This window comes from Mesocricetus auratus, unplaced genomic scaffold (assembly GCF_017639785.1).
Source record: "Mesocricetus auratus isolate SY011 unplaced genomic scaffold, BCM_Maur_2.0 Super-Scaffold_100691, whole genome shotgun sequence".
Lineage (NCBI taxonomy): Eukaryota > Metazoa > Chordata > Mammalia > Rodentia > Cricetidae > Mesocricetus > Mesocricetus auratus.
The window spans coordinates 10,278,691-10,297,216 of NW_024429267.1; the positions used below are offsets into that span (position 1 = coordinate 10,278,691).

At 46.5% G+C, this 18,526-nt stretch overlaps 1 protein-coding gene across 1 annotated transcript; it reads right to left on the minus strand.

Annotated features, from left to right (window-relative positions):
* Positions 1-1,503: 1,503 nt before the first annotated feature.
* On the minus strand, positions 1,504-18,286 carry Ccnb2 (cyclin B2). Its single transcript, NM_001281383.1, is given in 9 exon segments — positions 1,504-1,731; positions 2,888-2,998; positions 3,645-3,785; positions 4,003-4,239; positions 7,201-7,359; positions 7,469-7,636; positions 15,354-15,467; positions 15,553-15,681; positions 18,187-18,286. Coding segments are annotated over 9 exon segments (1,194 nt in total). The 5' UTR covers positions 18,211-18,286; the 3' UTR covers positions 1,504-1,620.
* Positions 18,287-18,526: the final 240 nt, after the last annotated feature.

An 18,526-nucleotide genomic window follows, 5' to 3' on the forward strand; every position in this document is an offset into this window, starting at 1 on the left:
GAGTGTCTGAAAACTTACTGGACAGCCTGAAAGGCCCCATGAACTGTATGTAACCTATTTCAGTTGAGTGACACTAGATTCAGGGCCACATAACAAGTGTGAAACTCCCCAAAGCTTCCAGCCTGCGCATCTGGAGACCAGATCGGCACGATGGGCACAAGAGGAACAGGAAATAGGGCCAACTCTGCTCGCCAGTTGTGGCTGGAAATTAGAATTGCTTTCTGGAATTTCTGCAAGTGACTGACACTAGGATAGTTTCTGATGATGGATTGGCTCCAGAATGAGGCAGAACCTGAATTCTGAACTTTTTAGAAGCTATCCGTGATTCATGTGGGCCCCAGGCCCCCTGGTAGACAGGCTCATCTCTTTGAATCTGGCTGTCTCCGGCCCTGTGAACTGTGGGGAGTGGGAGTTCCTAATCACTGGAAATGGTTTAACCTCTGGTTTTGAGATCATGTGAGGATATAGCAGAACAGTGGTCATCATATTACACGTGTTCAACGAGCTTGGTAAATGGGGCTTCTGGTGTCTCATGGAGCTGGTGGGGTTCACAAGAAAGTGGCTCTTAGGACAAACCAAGTGTTTTAAGGATTGGTGTCATCAAAAAATGGAGCTATAGGGCCGGGCGGTGGTGGCGCACACCTTTAATCCCAGCACTCGGGAGGCAGAGGCAGGCGAATCACTGTGAGTTCGAGGCCAGGCTGGACCGACAGCCTCCAAAACAATACAGAGAAACCCTGTCTCGTAAAAACCAAAAAAAAAAAAATAGGGGGCCTGGTCCTGAGTCCCTATGGCCAGAGACGCGATGGCAATACGGACCTAAGGAAGACTGAAGGAGGAAATGGGAGATGGCAGGGGACTCAGCAGTGGGCAGTTGTGGAAATCCCTCTTCCCTGGGACACTCTAGACAACACTAGCTGCTCCCTGCTGACAGGCTGGATATGCTCATCCGGGTAGACTAAAGAATGAAAGTGGGAAGAACCTTGACCAAGACTTCTCATGCTCCAAGAGTCCCCCAAAGTCACCATTCAGCTGCCTTCTCAGATACTAGGCAGCATTAGCTCATCAGACACTCAAACTCTTCTGTCAGGAGGCGTGACCCCGATACCCCTTGGGATGTTTACTTGCAAGAATTGACTGACCTGTGTTTACAGTCTTGTTATCATCAGAGCCTAAAGAAAAATACAGTACTAAGTGTTTTGGGGGATGTCTCCACTTACAGGCACACAGCAGCTGATTGTGGATACAGGTGTTCAAGCAGGTGCTCACCCCAAGTCTAGACAGGGGCTGTCTCAGGTTAGGTAGAAGCAGATACTCCTACTGGATTGATCCGGGTGCTCACTGCCACTCACTCATGAGCTTATAAAGCTTAAAGACTCTAAAAGGAATGCTTTTCAGTCCCCATTCCCAAAGCACAGACCAACAGCTAAGACTCATCTGGGGATAAAGCTTAGACCCATTCAGTACAGACTACAAAAATATACACGGATACCTTAAGAAATTCAATAGCTTTATTTTTTCCTCAATACACAATTAGGAGATTAGTCTGAGAAGAGGTTTTGTGAAGTAAACTACAGGAGTATGTACAAAATCAGATGTGCATGGCGGGAGCCCAGCCACCTAGAGCCTGCCCATCAGAGGGGAGGCAAGGTCTTTGATGGTTTTGGAGTTCAGCTGTGGGATCGTGCTGATCTTCAGGAGTCTGCTGCTGGCATACTTGTTCTTGACAGCCTGCGGAAGTCAGTTGGGGTTTAGTAAGTCTCGGGACAGCCCAGCATACCTAGTCTAACCTGCAAGTGTGAAGGTCTATGGTTGTCATCTCCAGACAGCCTGATGATGCACAACCCCTGGGCCTCTTCCTCATACACTCTGCACCAAGCTGCCTCCTCCAACCCCGCTGGTCACACAGACAGGGGAAACAGTTTTAAGATCTGAGGACCAGGCCCTCTTAGGAGGAGAGGTGAGGGCTCTCTGTCATTGGTAAGTACCACTGGGACTGACAGCACAGACTGGAAAAGGGCTGGAGAGAGGGTTCTACGGTTGAGAGCACTGGAGGTTCTTCAGAAGGACATGGGTTCAATTCCCAGTGGCCACAGCCATCTATAACTCCACTCCTAGGGAACTAGACACACTCTTCTGGCCTCTACAGGCACCTGGCATACATGTGACAGGCAGTCAAGACACTCATAAACGGTTTTCTAAAAATGGAACTAAAGGCTGGGTGGTGGTGCCTCACGCCTTTAATCCCAACAGAGCGAGCAGAGGCAGGCAAGTGCATCTCTTGAGTTCGAGGCCACCCTGGTCTGCAGAGTGAGTTCCAAGGACAGACAGGGCTGTCTTGAAAAACAAAAGGCAATAAAAGTGTGTGGCAACGAGAGCTTCACAAATCCCAGCCACTGTGACTCCACGGTTCAGTCACCAGAATTACACGTCAGCAAGATGATGAGGTAAGGACACAAATGCTTTGTTCTTTGTCATTGGCCCCTCAGGGATATTCTGATATTTTGTGTCCCACAGGCATAGCACACCCCGCCCCACATTTCCCCCTCATAGGTCCCTCTCTCTTCTCCATGCTTGTTCAATAGGAGCCTTTTCAAAAGGCCTGGATGCAGGCCCTGAGTAACATCAGCTGAATTTGAGTTCACTAGAGGGGACCCACTCTTCCCAGACCCATGGCAAACAGCCTTCCCTGCATCCTGTGTGCCTACTCAGGATGCTAATGCCAAGTGTGAGAACCCATGGGCTGGCTGGCCAGGTGCCGAGGGTTAGATCAGTACATTCCATTCCGTAGAGACTATGCTGTAAGACCACCAGGCTTGCTAGCAACACACTTGCACACACAGCCCAGAATCGAAGGCTCTCCCACGTTCAGGACAGCAGCACTTACGATGAACTTGGTGAGGTTTTCGTTGACTTTCACCACGTTCTTGGCCATGTGCTGCATGACTTCCAGTACTTCAGTCTCCATGTATCCGGTGTAATACTGCTGCTTTAAATTCTGAAATGCAAGCAGAAGTCATGAAGGGCCGGCAAAGGCTTCCTTCCCTTCGGAAAAACACACACCACATCTCCCATGAAAGAGGTGTGAGGGAGCCTGTATCCCGGCCATTGCTCAAGGTCTGTCAGGATACCTTAGTGAAACCCTGTATCAATGTGGAAACAGCTGGAGGAGATACAGTTGTGACAGCATGTGTGAGGGCCTGGGGTCAACCCCCAAATATGAGTAGAAACTAAAAACGGCATCAGGAAAATTCTTACCTTGTAAAATCCAGTCCAGCCTAATCACTTCCCCAGCATCAAGCTATACAGTGTGCTTCTGTCCCCGGGACAGGACTAGCTTAGGGCAGTAAGAGGCTCTCAGTCTTAACAGACCAAGTGCTCGTGGCAAGTTTGAAAGCAGCTGCACAGGTCTGGAGGGTACTCCAAGCAACAAGCATCCGGCCACCCCTGGCTGGGAAAAGGCAGGTGCAAACACATACACCAGCCCTCTGCCCAGAGTGGTACCCGCCTCACAGGCGGGATGGCAGTGCTAGTCTAAGCACAGTGACAATTCTGACTTGAGAAGTGGCTGTGTCAGTTAAGTACATGCCTCGCAGACACAGGGCCCTGAGCTCATACTACACGGACTCCTTTCTTAAACTCACCCATTTGCCCTGGCCCAGCACCTTCTGAGAAAGGCAGGAAGCAGCCGCTGCGACCTGAGAAGGGTGATAGTGCACCATGTCATAGTCGATGAGCGTTAGCTCCATCAGATACTTGGCTAGCGTGTGTTGTTCCACGTCCACCTAGGAGAGAGCAGCATGTGAGCGCCACAAACTCAGCCCACTTCACCCCCATCACACCCCGAGTTCAGGACACACCCTTCTCAAGAAGACCGTGAGTTCAGGACATCCTTGTCAAGGACACTCTGAGTTAAGCACCAGACGCTCCCTAAAGCTTTCTCTTAGATATTTTGGAGTGACACAGAGAACAAGCCTGTCCCACAGAGACAGGGCCACTCACCTCCCCAGCCTTTGAGGCTCGCCTTAAGAAGTGGAGCGGCAAAGGCCGACCCAACTCAAATTTTAGCTCTTTCAAAATCAGAGTCTCCATTTCTCGGATTTGGGAACTGGTGTAAGCATTGTCTGTGATATAAACAAAGTCTTCGATATTTGGAGAAAACATCTCCTCGTATTTGGAAGCCAAGAGCAGAGCCGTGATCCCAACCAGCTGCAGCTTCTTCCGGCAGACCGGCTGCGCCTAATTGAAAACAAACACACCTGGAGTCACCACTGACCAGCTCGACTAGGGCTCTGGGTGGATGGTATGAAGAAAGCAAGCTCTTGCAAGACACAGGAGACCTAAGGGGTGGCAGTAAGAGCTGTTACTGAGTAGTAACTGTGCTGAGCATAGTGATAAAATTCCAACATGCTAGCTCACTGGGTCCTCCCAGATGACATGATACCAGAGATTCAGGTAATGGTCCCAAGGGTCTGCACAGCCTTGACCAGTACTTAGTGTGGTCTGTACAGAGATAAATCACAGCAAAAAGTGATGGGCTGAAATACTCTCTACTCAAAGTACACCCATTAACCACCGTGAAAAACCTCTTGTTAAAACAAATTGCAACACACACACACACACACATACATACACACACAAATCTCTCACGAATGCGGCAGAGTTGGGGGGAACGGAACTGCAGTGTGTAAGTGTGTGCTTTAAATGTCCTAAAATGGGCTGGTGAGATGGCTCAGCGGTAAAGGCTTGATGACTGCCACACCTAGACCTGAGCTCAGGCTCCAGCACCCACACGGTAGAAGAGCACCGACTCTCAAAGCTGCCCTCTCACCTCCACAGGGGGGGCAAACACTAAGACTTTCTTTTTTTGTTTTTTCTGTTTTGTTTTTACAGACAGGGTTTCGCTGTGTAGTTTTAGAGCCTGTCGTGGCACTGGCTCTGTGGAGCAGGCTGGCCTCAAACTCAGAGATCCGCATGCCTCTGCCTCCTGAGTGCTGGGATTAAAGGCGTGCGCTACCACTGCCAAGCAAATGCCAGTTTCTTGAAACAAGAGGTGAGGAGGGGAAGAGACACCCACCTCAGGAGGTAAAGGCACCTGCTCCCAAGCCTGGTGACCGGAGTTCAATCCCTGGAACCCACATTGAAGAGGTGAGAACCAAGTTGTCCTCTCTAGCTTCATGCTCTGGCACACCTATGCCATGCCTTAAGCATACACAAGTAAAAGTGTGGGTTGTTTTAGTTTTTGTTTTTAAATTACTTATTTCATGTGCATTGGTGTTTTGCCTGCATGTGTATGTCTGTGTAAGAGTCTCAGGTCCCCTGGAACTGGAGTTATAGACAGTTGTTAGCTGCCTTGTGGGTGCTGGGAATTGAACCTGGGTCCTCTAGAAGAGCAGTCAGTGCTCTTAACCATTGAACTATCTCTCCAGCCCCTTTAGTTTTTTTTTTTTTTATACTGGGACTTTGCTTTTTTTACTTCTGCTTTCATTACTGGACATCTACACACAAAATAACATGTCTTTCTCTGCCCAATAAGGATGCTGAGAACCCTGCAATCCATCAGCTAGAATTCGAAAGTGTCTCACAGCCATTATTTTAAGTGATACTTATCACTATATTGTTAGGGCAGAATCTGTACGAGACCTGACCATATATTATGAGTATTGACTTTTAAGTCAGTCTTTGTCTACAAGGGTGCTTTGATGGATAATACGCTAGCCCTGTTTGTTTGTTTGTTTTAAAGATTTATTGTATGTGTATGAGTGCTCTACCTCCATGTACACCTTTATGCTAGAAGAGGGCGCCAGATCTCATTATAGACGGTTGTGAGCCACCATGTGGTTGCTGGGAATTGAACTCAGGACCTCTGGAAGAACAGCCAATGCTCTTAACCGCTGAGCCATCTCTCCAGGCCCGCCCTGGTTGTTTATTGTCTGGCATCTGGGCTGGGGTGGAGCTCTGTGGGAGAGTTGCTGGCCTAGCAGGCCCCTGTCTGATGCCTTTTCTAGCCACTCAGCGTCTTGTGCATTAACAGCTGATAAATGTTTCCAAGGTGACTCGAGTGTCTCAGCCACTCCCTACGTTCCTCCCCCCCCTCCACTCCAGGTTCTCAGTCTGTTCCACACCTGCATCCCCGCTCTTTGTTTTGGCCTCTTCTCAAATTTCTACAGTGATTCATTGCCACAGCTGAGTAGGAGCCAAGATTCTTAGCTGGGTGGTGGTGGCGCACACCTTAGAGGCAGATGAATCTGTGAGTTCTAGGCCAGCCTGGTCTACAAAGTGAGTTCTGGGACAGCCAGGGCTACACAGAGAAACCCTGTCTCAACACAAAACAAACAAACAAACAAAAAAAAAAAACAAGGTTCTCTCACTCAGCTCATTCTGAGATGAGGAAGCGTTGACACTGAAGAGTAGCAGAGTGTGGGCGGGGCTGGAACACCAGCATCAAAGGCACCAGAGGCTCTGCTCACCTCTGTGACATGTGATGGTATATACTTCCCTAATAAATGACTGCAGTCATGCAGGACCCATTGAACACTCTTTTATAAACCTAAACTCCTTTGACCAAAATACCTGTCCTTATGTGATAAGTGGTGGTCAAAACATAAACATACTAAAATTACTGTATAAAACTACATTTAGGCTTGCAATATAGGGTATACATATAAGAACCCACACAGTGACCTCAGGATTAGACCTGAGGCACATTCCAAGATACTTCCATTATCTATGTGCAAATCAAATCAAATTAAATTTAAAGAGGGGCTGAAGAAATGGCTCAGTGGTTAAGAGCACTGGCTATTCTTCCAAAGGACCTGGGTTCAATCCCCAGCACCCACATGGCAGATCACAACTGTCTAACTCCAAAACCTGACACCCTCACACAGATGTACATGCAGGCAAAATACCAATGCATATAAAATAGTAAAAGAGATAAAAAAAAAAAAGACTTTGGTCTCAAGTACTTCAGGAAAGGGCACTGAGTATGTGTGTCCTGGAGCCTTTGCTAAAAGGATGGACCAGAGTTGGTTTTCGGCATCAAAGGTCCGGCACCTGTGGCCTACTTCTTCATTTTGGCAACTGCAGTTCTCTGGCATTTCAGCTAGGCTGCCAGTCTTTTCCTTCAGAGGGGCCTCAGCTCAGCTTCCCATTTCAGAAGCATCAACAGAGCTAGCACCACAGCCCTGAGACCCCACTCACCTGTAGGAACCGGTCCATGATGGCAATGCACATGTAAAGAGTTTCCTGCAGAAGCCTAAACTTGGAATGGACTTGGACCAGCCAGTCCACCAGGATGGCACGCATACGTCCATTTATATCTCTTCCATCTAAGAAATGTGGGTTGATGGACTGCAAAACCTGTTGGTGCAATTCAAAAGTTTAACGAGTTGATGTCATTTCCTCTCCATACCCCTGATAAAGTCCACATCGCTAGTCTAGTGCAACCCAAACATAAAGGCCTGCCTACCTCAAGCTGCCTGAGATACTGGTAGATGTCCTTCACGTAGTCGCTGCAGAGCTGAGGGTTCTCCCAGTCTTCGTTATCTATATCCTCGATCTTGCAGAGCAAAGCATCAGAGAAAGCTTGGCAGAGGTTCTCTTCCTTCATGGAGACATCCTCAGGGGCAGGAGGATCCTACACCAGTAAGTGGAAGACTTGAATTACTGCACTGCTGGAGAGCCTAGTCCTGCATCCCACACTGTTTACATAACTGGCTTGTTTTCTGTCTCCCGGTGAGTTTCTGTGTATTTAGTTAGCTTTGCTCACACAGTAGGTGCTTAACAATGAATGAGTGACCACTGAGGTCAGAGAACACTGAACTGATGGCTCCCTGGCAGCAACCTCTCCTGCAATCATGTTTTCTCTCTTCCACTACTTCCTTCTAAATTTAGACCCTGGCAAGCAGAAGCTTATTCTAGTCTGTGAATAAGCAGGCAACGACCAAGGTTTAGAAGGCTGCGGTCTGGATCTTTTTGTTTGCTTGTTTGTTTTTTCTGGATCTTATGTACTTATGCTGACAGGGTGGTTCTTTGTAAACTCACACAAATGAAAAACTTATGTGGCGCCGGGCATTGTGTGGCACACGCCTATAATCCCAGCACTTGGGAGGCAAAGGCAGACAGATCTCTGAGTTCAAGGCCAGCCTGGTCTACAGAGCGAGTGCCAGGAAAGGCTCCAAAAACAAAACAAAAAACCAAAACAAAAACAAAAAAAACCTTGTGTGACTCAAACAAAGATTTGTTTTGTTTTTCTGAGACAGGGTTTCTCTGTGTAGCCTTGGCTATCCTGGAACTCACTCTATAGACCAGGCTGGCCTTGCACTCAAAGAGATGCCTCTGCCTCTGCCTTTGCCTTCTAAGTGCTAGGTTTAAAGGTGTATGCCACCACGGCCTGACTCAAACAAATTATTTCATAATGAAGTATAAACCATTATTTGAAAAATAAGCGGCTCTTCTTAAAGTGACTAGCAGGACTTACTTCTAGACCACAAAGAATACTGCTAAAGGAGTAAACAAAACCAGAGCATAGTTCTACAACCCAGCAGGGTTAAGAGCTGGAGGTGCTGACTCTGGCCCGCAGTCCCCGCTCTAGGGAGGTTGAGGTAGGAGGATAGTCGGGAACTGGAATCCAGCCTGAGCGAGAAAACGATTCAAAAATAGCAAAAACTAAAAACCACACAGCGAATTTTGACTAAGTTGAAGATTAATAAACAAGGGCTGGAGGGCATGGGAAGAGGCAGTTCAAAACACGATCCAGACCAACAAAGGCTAAGCAGGCATGCCTGCCATTCACTGAGAATTCACAAACCTCGGAGAAGCAGAATAAATGAGATGCATGTCCTGGGGACAGTGAGCTCTTCAAGGACTCCTCACTGTTAAGACATGTCACTAAGTACTGAGGCCCACTGTGCCATGCTCTGTTCAGGGTCTGCTGCAGAGTTTTAATAAATGAACCCAAATGAGGAGGTCAGTGCTTAAGACAGCCTGGGCTACATAGTGGGAGCCTGTCTCTAAACGGTAGTGGTAGCAGTTAAAAGTAGCATAATAAGACAAGGATGGTGACAGGTACTGCAACATCTCACCTGTGTGACCTGAAAACTCAGATCTCACTCAGAGCTGGTAGAATGGTTATCAGATACCTGAGAGTGCATAGGGAGGGGCAGGGCTAGGAGCAAGGGTCAGTGGGTTCTAAGTCAAGGGAGTCAGAGGTATGCTACTACATCACAGGGCAGCAACAGACAGCAACCACACTGCTGGCCAGGCCACACCATATTGAAACACCCCCCTTTTGTGTTTTTGAGACAGGGTTTCTCTGTGTAACCGCTCTGACTGTTCTGGAACTTGATTTGTAGACCAGGCTGGCCTCAAACTCACAGAGATCGACCTGCCCCTGCTTCATTGTTGGGATTAAAGGCATGGACCACCACTCCTTGCTAAAGCTTCTCCATTTTAGGTGAACACTGACAATTGCTGAAACTAAAGTACTCTGGCTTCTAGAGCTAAAGCAACTTGTTTTTCTAGTTTCCTGCCTCCCCACTGACAGCACACTCACCTTGTCTCTATAGCTACCCTCAGTAACGGCCAGCTGCAGACAAAAAAGGAAGACTTCTAGTTCCTTTCCACCCTACAGCTACCCCCATCCTGTAAGCCAAAAGCGTTCCAATTCTTACAGCAGAGACCCCTCGACAGGTCCATTCCTGAATGCAGCCTATGCTGTTACTGAGTGGCTGTCCCTCTGTCTTTCCCTCAGACAACCTCACAATGTGCTGCACATTTCTTCAAAGCTTAGGGGAAGGAAGGACTCTGAGTGTCTCACCAGTAAGAATGGTCCAGGAGATAAATGTTAAGCTTCATTTGCCTGGTGTGTGTGTGTGTGTGTGTGTGTGTGTGTGTGTGTGTGTGTGTGTGTTTCAAGAGGTCACATGATTACTCAAGAGTGTCATTTTTATGCATTAGTTAAAAAATAAAAAATATGATAAACATGCAATTTAAACATCATTAGTTAGGGTCAGCAACTCAACATTTGCCCTTAAAAATGAATTAAGAGCAATTTTAAAATGACAGAATAAGCAAATTAAAACCTTCAAACTAGACTAACAAAGAGGCCTATTGGTTGTCATGGACAACTGAAAGGCCAATCAGAAGCTGAGGACGGATTGCCATCTGACTTAAGGAGCCTCTAATTTGGAGGGATGGGTGGGGACTGTCAGAAGGGGAGCACAGGGAACACTCTGGTTTTGACGGTGGCTCCTATGCTGCCCTGCGCGCTGTTCCTTTGTTCTGACACAGGGTCTTGCTGTGAAGCATCAGGCTGTCCTAGCCCTTACAATCCTCAGTGCTGGGGCTACAGGCCACACCATGCTCAGTAATGGAGAAGCCCCGCAGGGAGGGGCTCCGTGAAGAGCCGCTCCGAGTCTAAACAGCGGATGACCTGTCACAGTGAACAAGCACACTCATTCACTCAGAGCAAGGTGGCGTGGAAGCAGAACCTTTACGTGACCATCTTCAGGAGCACGGCACTCGGTACCAGGAGGCAGCAACAAGGAGGCTCAGCTCTGTGTGCTTGTCTCCCTGTTTCCCTGTTTTGTAGATGTTTCTTGTGAAGTTTGCTCCATTTATTTAAAAGACCAGAGCACTGTGCTTCTTTTCCTTTCTCTTCCAGGGTTTATTTATTCATTTTCTTCTTTCTTTTGAGGCAAGGTCTCATGCAGCTCAGGCTGACCTTGAACTCCGTGACCTTGAACTGATCCTGCAGCCCTAGCCTCTCAGTGTGGAGATATATGCCTCCACACAGTTTCTGGAATTGAGATTCTTAGCTTCCTGGTCTGCCTGGGTCTTAAGAAATTTGCTTGCCGGGCTGGAGAGACAGCTCAGAGGTTAAGAGCACTGGCTGCTCTTCCAGAGGTTCTGAGTTCAATTCCCAGCACCCACATCGTGGTTCACAACCACCCATAATGAGATCTGGTGCCCTCTCTTGGCCTGCAGGAATACATGCAGACAGAACAATATATATATATATATATATATATATATATATATATATATATATATATATAATAAATCTTAAAAAAAAAGAAACTTGCTTGCTTTGTGCAGCAAATACTTCTTTCTTCAAACTATTCAGTGTTTACTGAATAAAACACTGGTTCCCGCTCTTCCAAATGCTGTGTGAGAACTGCTGTGAATGTCCGAGTCAAGTCTCAGCCATCTGAGAAGCAGCTGCCTCACACACAGCAAGAAGCTCCCCCACCACGTTCACACAGCTAGGATTTTGGGAACACCTGCTTTTATGGACACAGGGATCACTAGCTTCCTATGGAAATCACTAGAACCCCTATGCTCCATTGGTATGTGCACAGCTCCAGGGACTGTCTGTAAAGTGGCAGCAAACAGAGCAGGTAATAACCAGTGCCAGGCACAAGGAGGGCTCTCCTGCCAGAGGTGGGGTTCTTCTACCTACACTGTGGAATTGATGGTCCCTTTGCTACAGTCATTCTGAAATCAGTGTGTCTGTGTGGGAGTAACTGCTCTGCCCTGCCCTGGCAACTTCCAAAGTCACAGCATCCAGCACATCCTAACTATATAGTGGTATTTTAAAGACTGTTTTAATACATATATTTTTGGGATGCACATGAGTGCAGGTGCTCACAGTGGCCAGAAGAGGGCACTGGTAGAATATGCTGAAGCACAAGTGCTGGGAACCAAGTCCTCCAGTCCTCTGTAAGAGTAACATGTGCTCTTAACCACGGAGTCATCTCTTTAGCTCCTCGAAGTGATTTTACAAGGACCAAGCTCTTAGCCCATGTTTTGTCTGAAACAGGTGGGCTTGATTTTGTTAGGAAACAGAAAAAAGCAGCCAGCCATGGGATAGAGGAAACCAGAAAGAGGGAGCATTCCTTCTTTTATAAAAGCTCTTGTTTTCCAGTGCTGACGAATGAACCCTGGGCCTCTTGCATGCTAAGCACATCTTCTCCATCTGAGCTATTGCCATCCTGATTGATACAGATGCCTTTCTCCTTTGCTTCAGTTTTAGGTAAAAGCCCAAATTAATTAATTAATTAATTATAGTTTGAGGTAAAGCCATATGTCCTGGGCTGGCCTCGAACTTTGATCCTTCTGCTAGGATTACAGATGGCCACCACCATGACTAGTTCATGCAGTTTTGGACATTGAACCTAGGGCTTCGTGTATAAAAGCAAACGCTCTACCAACTGAGCTACTTGGCGTGCCCCCAAAGCCTGAATTCCTTAAAGTCAATATTCAAAAATAAAACTACCATTAATATTTTACATAAATGCATGCTTTTAAGAGAAAATCTGAGCCAGGTGGTGCGCACCTTTAATCCCAGCACTCGGGAGGCAGAGGCAGGTGGATCTCTGTGAGTTCAAGACCAGCCTGGTCTACAGCATGAGTTCCAGGACAGCCTCCAAAGTCACAGAGAAACCCTGCTCCCTCACCTCCACCCCCCTGCCAAAAAAAAAAAGAAAAAGAAAACCGCCTCCAACCAAAAGAGAGCAAATCTGATTTTACACAGTACATGTTATAATCTGATTTTGTAACTTAATTTTCCAAACATTTCAGCATCTTTAAATGCTATAACCAATTCATATTTATGGCTGCATAGTATCTCATTAAATATATTGAATGGCTCTCCCAGTTAAGATCATTTCTGTCCTACAGATATTCATTGGCCAGGCATGGTGGTGACACATGCCTATAGTTCCAGCACTTGTGAGGCAATGGCAGGGAGAATATTGAGTTTGAGGGCATCCTGAGCTACACTGAAAGAGAGGGAAGGGAGGAAGGAGGAGACAGACGGCTCTTATAAGATGGTTCAGTGGCTAAAGGCACTTGTTGCCACCCTAACCCTAGGACTTTCATGAAGGAAGGAGAAAAGCAACTCGGTAAAGTTGTCCTCTGACCTCCAAATGCACACACATAAAGCAACATTTTTAAAAAGTAAGGGGGAGCCTAGAGATGTGGCTCAGTGGGTAGACATTAGCCTAGTATGCTTGAGGTCCTAGTATCCTCAGCATCACAAAATGCACATGGTATTTCTCATTGTGCCTAGGGCTTGCCAAGGTAGAAAGAAGCAAGAGGATCAGAAGTTCAAGGTTACGCTAGGATACACAGAGTTTGAGACCAGCCTAGGCTACATGAGATCTTGCATCAAAGCAGACACAGACACACACACACACATACACACACACACACACACACAAAGAGAGATAAAATCCAGACCCTAACTCCTACTATTCCAACTGCAACGTTCTTCCCAACTTTATTTCCTGCTTCCTTTGACAAGCCTCTGACTAGCGTGGACCTGCAGACTCCTTGACCACAGGATTATGTCTGATTATATACAAGTCTATTGCATCTTGGTGCTGTGATGTTGTTAATGCCCTTTATCACTAAAAAAGGCACTGTCTTAGTTAATCGCTATTGCTGTGGTAAGACACCACGACCAAGGCAACTTCCAGAAAAAACATTTCATTTGGGTCTCACAGTTACAGAGGGTGAGAGCCTATGACCATCATGTCAACAGGCAGGCAAGCATGGTGCTAGAGTAAGTAGTAGCTGAGAACTTACATGGTGGTCCACAAACACAAGGCCGAGAGAGCTAAATGGGAATGGTGTGAAATTGTGCAATCTTAAAGCCCACCCCTCGTTACAGCACCTCCTCCAACAAGGTCACACCTCCTAATCCTTCCCAAACAGTTCCACCCACTGGGAACTAACTGTTCAAATATATGAGTCTATGGGACTATTCTCATCCAAACTCCCACAGTCACCTTTGCCTGTCAAGGTTTTTCAGAATCGTACTGGAGCTGGGGAGATGGCTCAGTTGGTAAAGTGCTTGTCCAAGTTTGAGCCCCAGAATCCAAATCAGTATAAAAAAGAGCAGTGGGAGCACATGTTAGGGAGTCTGAGACAAATATTAGGGGACTCACTGGCCAGTCACCATTGCCTACTGGGTGAGTTCTTAGACAGTGAGAGATCGTGTAAGGAAAAAGGAAAAAAAAAAAAAAAAGAGTCAGGCCTAACATGATGGTCCAGGCCTTTACTCCTAGCACTCAAGAGGCAGAGGCAGGCAGACCTATGAACTCCAATCCAGCTGGGGCTACGTAGTGAGACCTTATCTCAAAACAACGATACAAAAAACAAAACAAAACAGTCCATGCCACCAGAGGAACAGCATCTAAGATTATCCTCTGACCACACACACACACACACACACACACACACACACACACACACACACACACACACACACACACACACACACACACACACACGCCCATACCTCTGAGCACCAAGTAGCCCTGGGCCATGGAATCCCTTAGAATCAGTGCCCTCCTTGAGGTATCTTCCGCAAACTGAGGGATACTCAAGCCATCTGACACTGCAATACCTAGAGTCATTAGTGACACTCTCTATGGTTGCTAACTTTGTTTCTTGGAACATATGTCCCTCCTAGATAGCTTCCTGAGGCAAGAAATCTCTAGAACCTTAACACAACTGGATGTGGACAGTAAGTGCTCAACCTAGGTATTTCTCCAATATGTGTGAAGTTTCACTTTTAAGTTTCAATCATGCCATCACACACACACACACACACACACACACACACACACACACACACGCAGCACGCACAGAGACAGAGAGAGAGGAGAGAGGGGGGGAGAGAAAGAGAGAGAGAATGAGGTGCTTATTGCTATATCTTGGCACTCAATGTCTTTCTCATAGTAATTATATATGAGAGCATGCACACACTTGACCTTATGGGAAACAGGGTAAGCCACCATTAATCAATGTAGAATTATGGGGTTACTGCCAGGTGGTGGCTCACACCTTTGATCCCAGCACTCAGGAGGCAGAAACAGGAAGATCTCTGTGAGTTCAAGGCCAGCCTGGTCTACAAAGCAAGTTCCAGGACAGTCAGGGCTACACAGAGAAACCCTGCCTTGAAATACCAAAAAGAATTATGGGATTACCTCACTTGTACGTGAGTTTCAAACTTCAGAGTGGTGGGCTTCCAGTTGTTAGGAATGCCATTCCTACTGTGTAGTATTTGAATAAAAGCCACCAAGTTGTGGGCTGGAGAGATGACACAGCAGTTACCAGCACTGGCTGCTCTTCCAGAGTACTGTGGTTTGTTCCCAGAACCCACATGTCAGCTCACAACCATTCGTAACTTTAGTTACAGGGGATCGATCCTATGTCTTCATTTTGCCTCTTAGGGCACCAGACTCGAAGGTAATACATAAACATACATGCAGGCAAAACACCCATACTTGTAACATTAAAATTAAAGAATTTAAACGCATGCAGCTAAGTCCAGGGCCTCCTACCTTCGGAGCCAGGGTCTCCATCTGTACCGGTTTCACAGAGGCTGTAGGTTTCGGCTGTTTGTTGACATGTGTCACTTTGGTGGGCTGAACTGGTATTTTGGTGTTCTGAGGTTTCTATAAGAGAAAAACCAGTGAGCAGTGTGCCAACCAGTGCAGCCTGTACAGTGGGACTCACCACATGTCACCTCGCCCTTCTTACCTTAGCCACTGGGGCTGCTCGGCTTCTAACTTTATTTCCAATTTCTTCTAAAACTGCCCGCCGAATGGTCACATGGCTCTTAGCTTTAGGATTAACTCCTGTGTCAATATTCTTCAAATCACTGGACACCTTAAAACAAAACAAAAACAAAAACGGCAGCCCACAACAAGTAAGCACACAAACAAAAGAAAAGTTAAAACAGAGAAAATGAAAAATACCTACCTACCTAATGTCAGAAACTCCAATTCAGAATTGCTCTGGGAAAGGTGATATACTGAAATCTATTTATAAAGGGGAAAGTGGGGCAGGACATGGCTCCCAACAGTTAAGAGCATTGGCTGGCTGCTCCTGCAATGGACAAGCCCAGCAGCAACCACAGGGCTGCTTACAACTGCCTGTAATGTCAGTTCCAGGGAACCTGACGCCCTCTTCTGGCTCCTGAGAGTACTGCACATACATGATGTACACTATTTTCATGCACATATAACTTTTTTTTTCCTGAGACAAGGTTTCTCTTTGTAACAGACTTAGCTGTTCTAGAACTAGCTCTGTAGACCAAGCTGGCCTAAAACTCACCTGCCTCTGCCTCCCAAGTGCTGGAAGTAAAGGCATGTGCCACCACTGCCCAGCCAAAAGCTTCATTTTTGTTTCTCTGTGTAACTGCCCTGGCTGTCCTGGAACTCACTTTGTAGACCAGACTGGTCTCAAACTCATAGAGATCTGCCTGCCTCTGCCTCCTGAGTGTGCATCACCACATCCGGTGTGCATTGGTGTTTTACATGCACTGGTGTTTTGTCTGATGTATGTCTGTGTCTAATCTTGGAATTATAGACAGTTGTGAGCTGCCATGTGGGTGCTGGGAATTGAACCTCAGTCCTTTGGAAGTGCAGGCATGGCTTTCAACCACTGTGCCATCTCTCCAGCCCCCCAAAAGCTCTTTTTTTTTTTTAAGGGCAAAGGTGCATTTTAGGGAAATCTAAAAATGCTACTTGAAGTATCACTCTAAAATTAGGCAAATCACCTACCTGCCTTACATATAAAACAAAGATCTCCCTAATGATTTTATGCCTTGTTTTGCATATTCAAGCAGTTTTTTTTTATTTTATTTTATTTTTTTTTTGGTTTTACGAGACAGGGTTTCTCTGTATTGTTTTGGAGGCTATCGGTCCAGCCCAGCCTCGAACTCACAGAGATCCGCCTGCCTCTGCCTCCCGAGTGCTGGGATTAAAGGCGTGTGCCACCACCGCCCGGCTCAAGCAGTCTTTAAGAGACATCAAAGTTTCACCTCAGTGATTATTTCTTATGAACACATGTGTCTCCCATTAAGTGATCCTTGTAGGTTAAGTCATTTAGTAAGAAACCTCCCTTCACAGAGTATATCCATGATAAAGAGCTTTGATCCCAACAGTTAATAATAGGTCAGTTTGTTTCAAACTCCATGTCTCAGAACCACAGCTGCTTCATGACAAACCAATCAAAGAATAAGAAATGGCACCTACAGAAGTAGGCCTTCAGAAACACAACCTTTGATAGCACAGACTCTCTCAAACTAAGGGTACTTAGAATGAAAACAGGATGCGTAAAATAATTTTACCTCTTAAGTTTTGAGAGAGTTAGAATTGTATGAAAAAGAAAAAACTTAGTGTCAGTTGGCTGTAATCAGCTTATCCAGAACACAGTTAAAAAACAAGACTTGCTATTCATAGCCCAAAGTTTACTCTGCTGTAGAAGTAATAAACATTTCATGAGGAAAACAGTTAATTCTCTGAGAGTTAAGGGGTCCCTAATTCTAAAATACCCCCCAACTGGGGGTTTTAACATTGACTTATCAGGATAAGCCACGAAAAACTGTAGCCTACCACAAGAGAAAGAGTTTAAGTATTAAATAACTTGAAAGGACCAAGTAGACAAAATTTACTTGTTAGTAGGAGTTAAGATCTACAAGACCAGATCCCTAACTGTATATTCATTATTGTTTAGATTTGGATTCAACAAGTCAAGACATTGAATCTTTCTTGCCAGCACCCCACTACTAATTTCAAATGTGTTTGAAAGTTCGAGGTCTCATTAGTTAAAGCCTGGTAATGAAGACTACGTTTAAATTCATGTGGAAGAGGAATTGGCAGCTTTTAACTAGCCAGGACAATGGCAGCCAGCTGTGTCAGGGCCCTGTAGTTTTCAACAAAGGGAAAGTAGACCCAGGTACAATTACAGCCTAAAATCTAGTAATACTTTCATTCTCAAAAAACGAAATTGGACGTTCCCCCCATCATCTGCAATACTAAGGCCCAAGTTTTGTATTTTTCCTATTACACTTGGGTGGGTTTTTTGTTTTTATTTTGTTAGTGTTTTGTTTTGTTTTGTTTTTAAGAGGACAAACCCACATTTTCATGAACGTGGCCTGGAAGGTAGTGTGCAGACGCCAATGGGAAGTTCACACAAAGCAAATTGTAGAAAATAGGAAAAGTAGAGCAATGGTATGGACGGCTTCCCGGTTCCTCCCGGACCTTATCCCCAGCGCAGCGCAGTGAGTGACAGGGATAGGGATCCCAGGCCTTTGCTTCTGGACAGCTCTGTCCAGGCCTTACCGGTAGCCGCTCGGGCCACCGGGCAGGGTAGCCCGAGTGCACTCACCGTCGGGCGTCGGAGCAGCGCCATGAGGGCCGCGCTGGGACGGACGGACTCAGCACAGCCACCCGAGTCCGCAGCGCCGTTGGGCGACTCAGGATCTCGCTGCTTCCCTACTCCACGGCCCGGTCACCGATTCAAATACCGCGCCGCTCGCGCTCCATTGGGCAGCAGCACGCACGGCGCACTCTCCCTATTGGCTAAGCCGAGAGGCCTTTCTGCACCCTGATTGGCTGCTTGCTATTTTCTTGTCATGGAAACCAGCGAGGACGCAGGGCTTTGTAGTTTCCTTGCCTACAGTTTTATTTTTAAATCCCAGTCCCTGAGATAAACAAAATAATTTTTC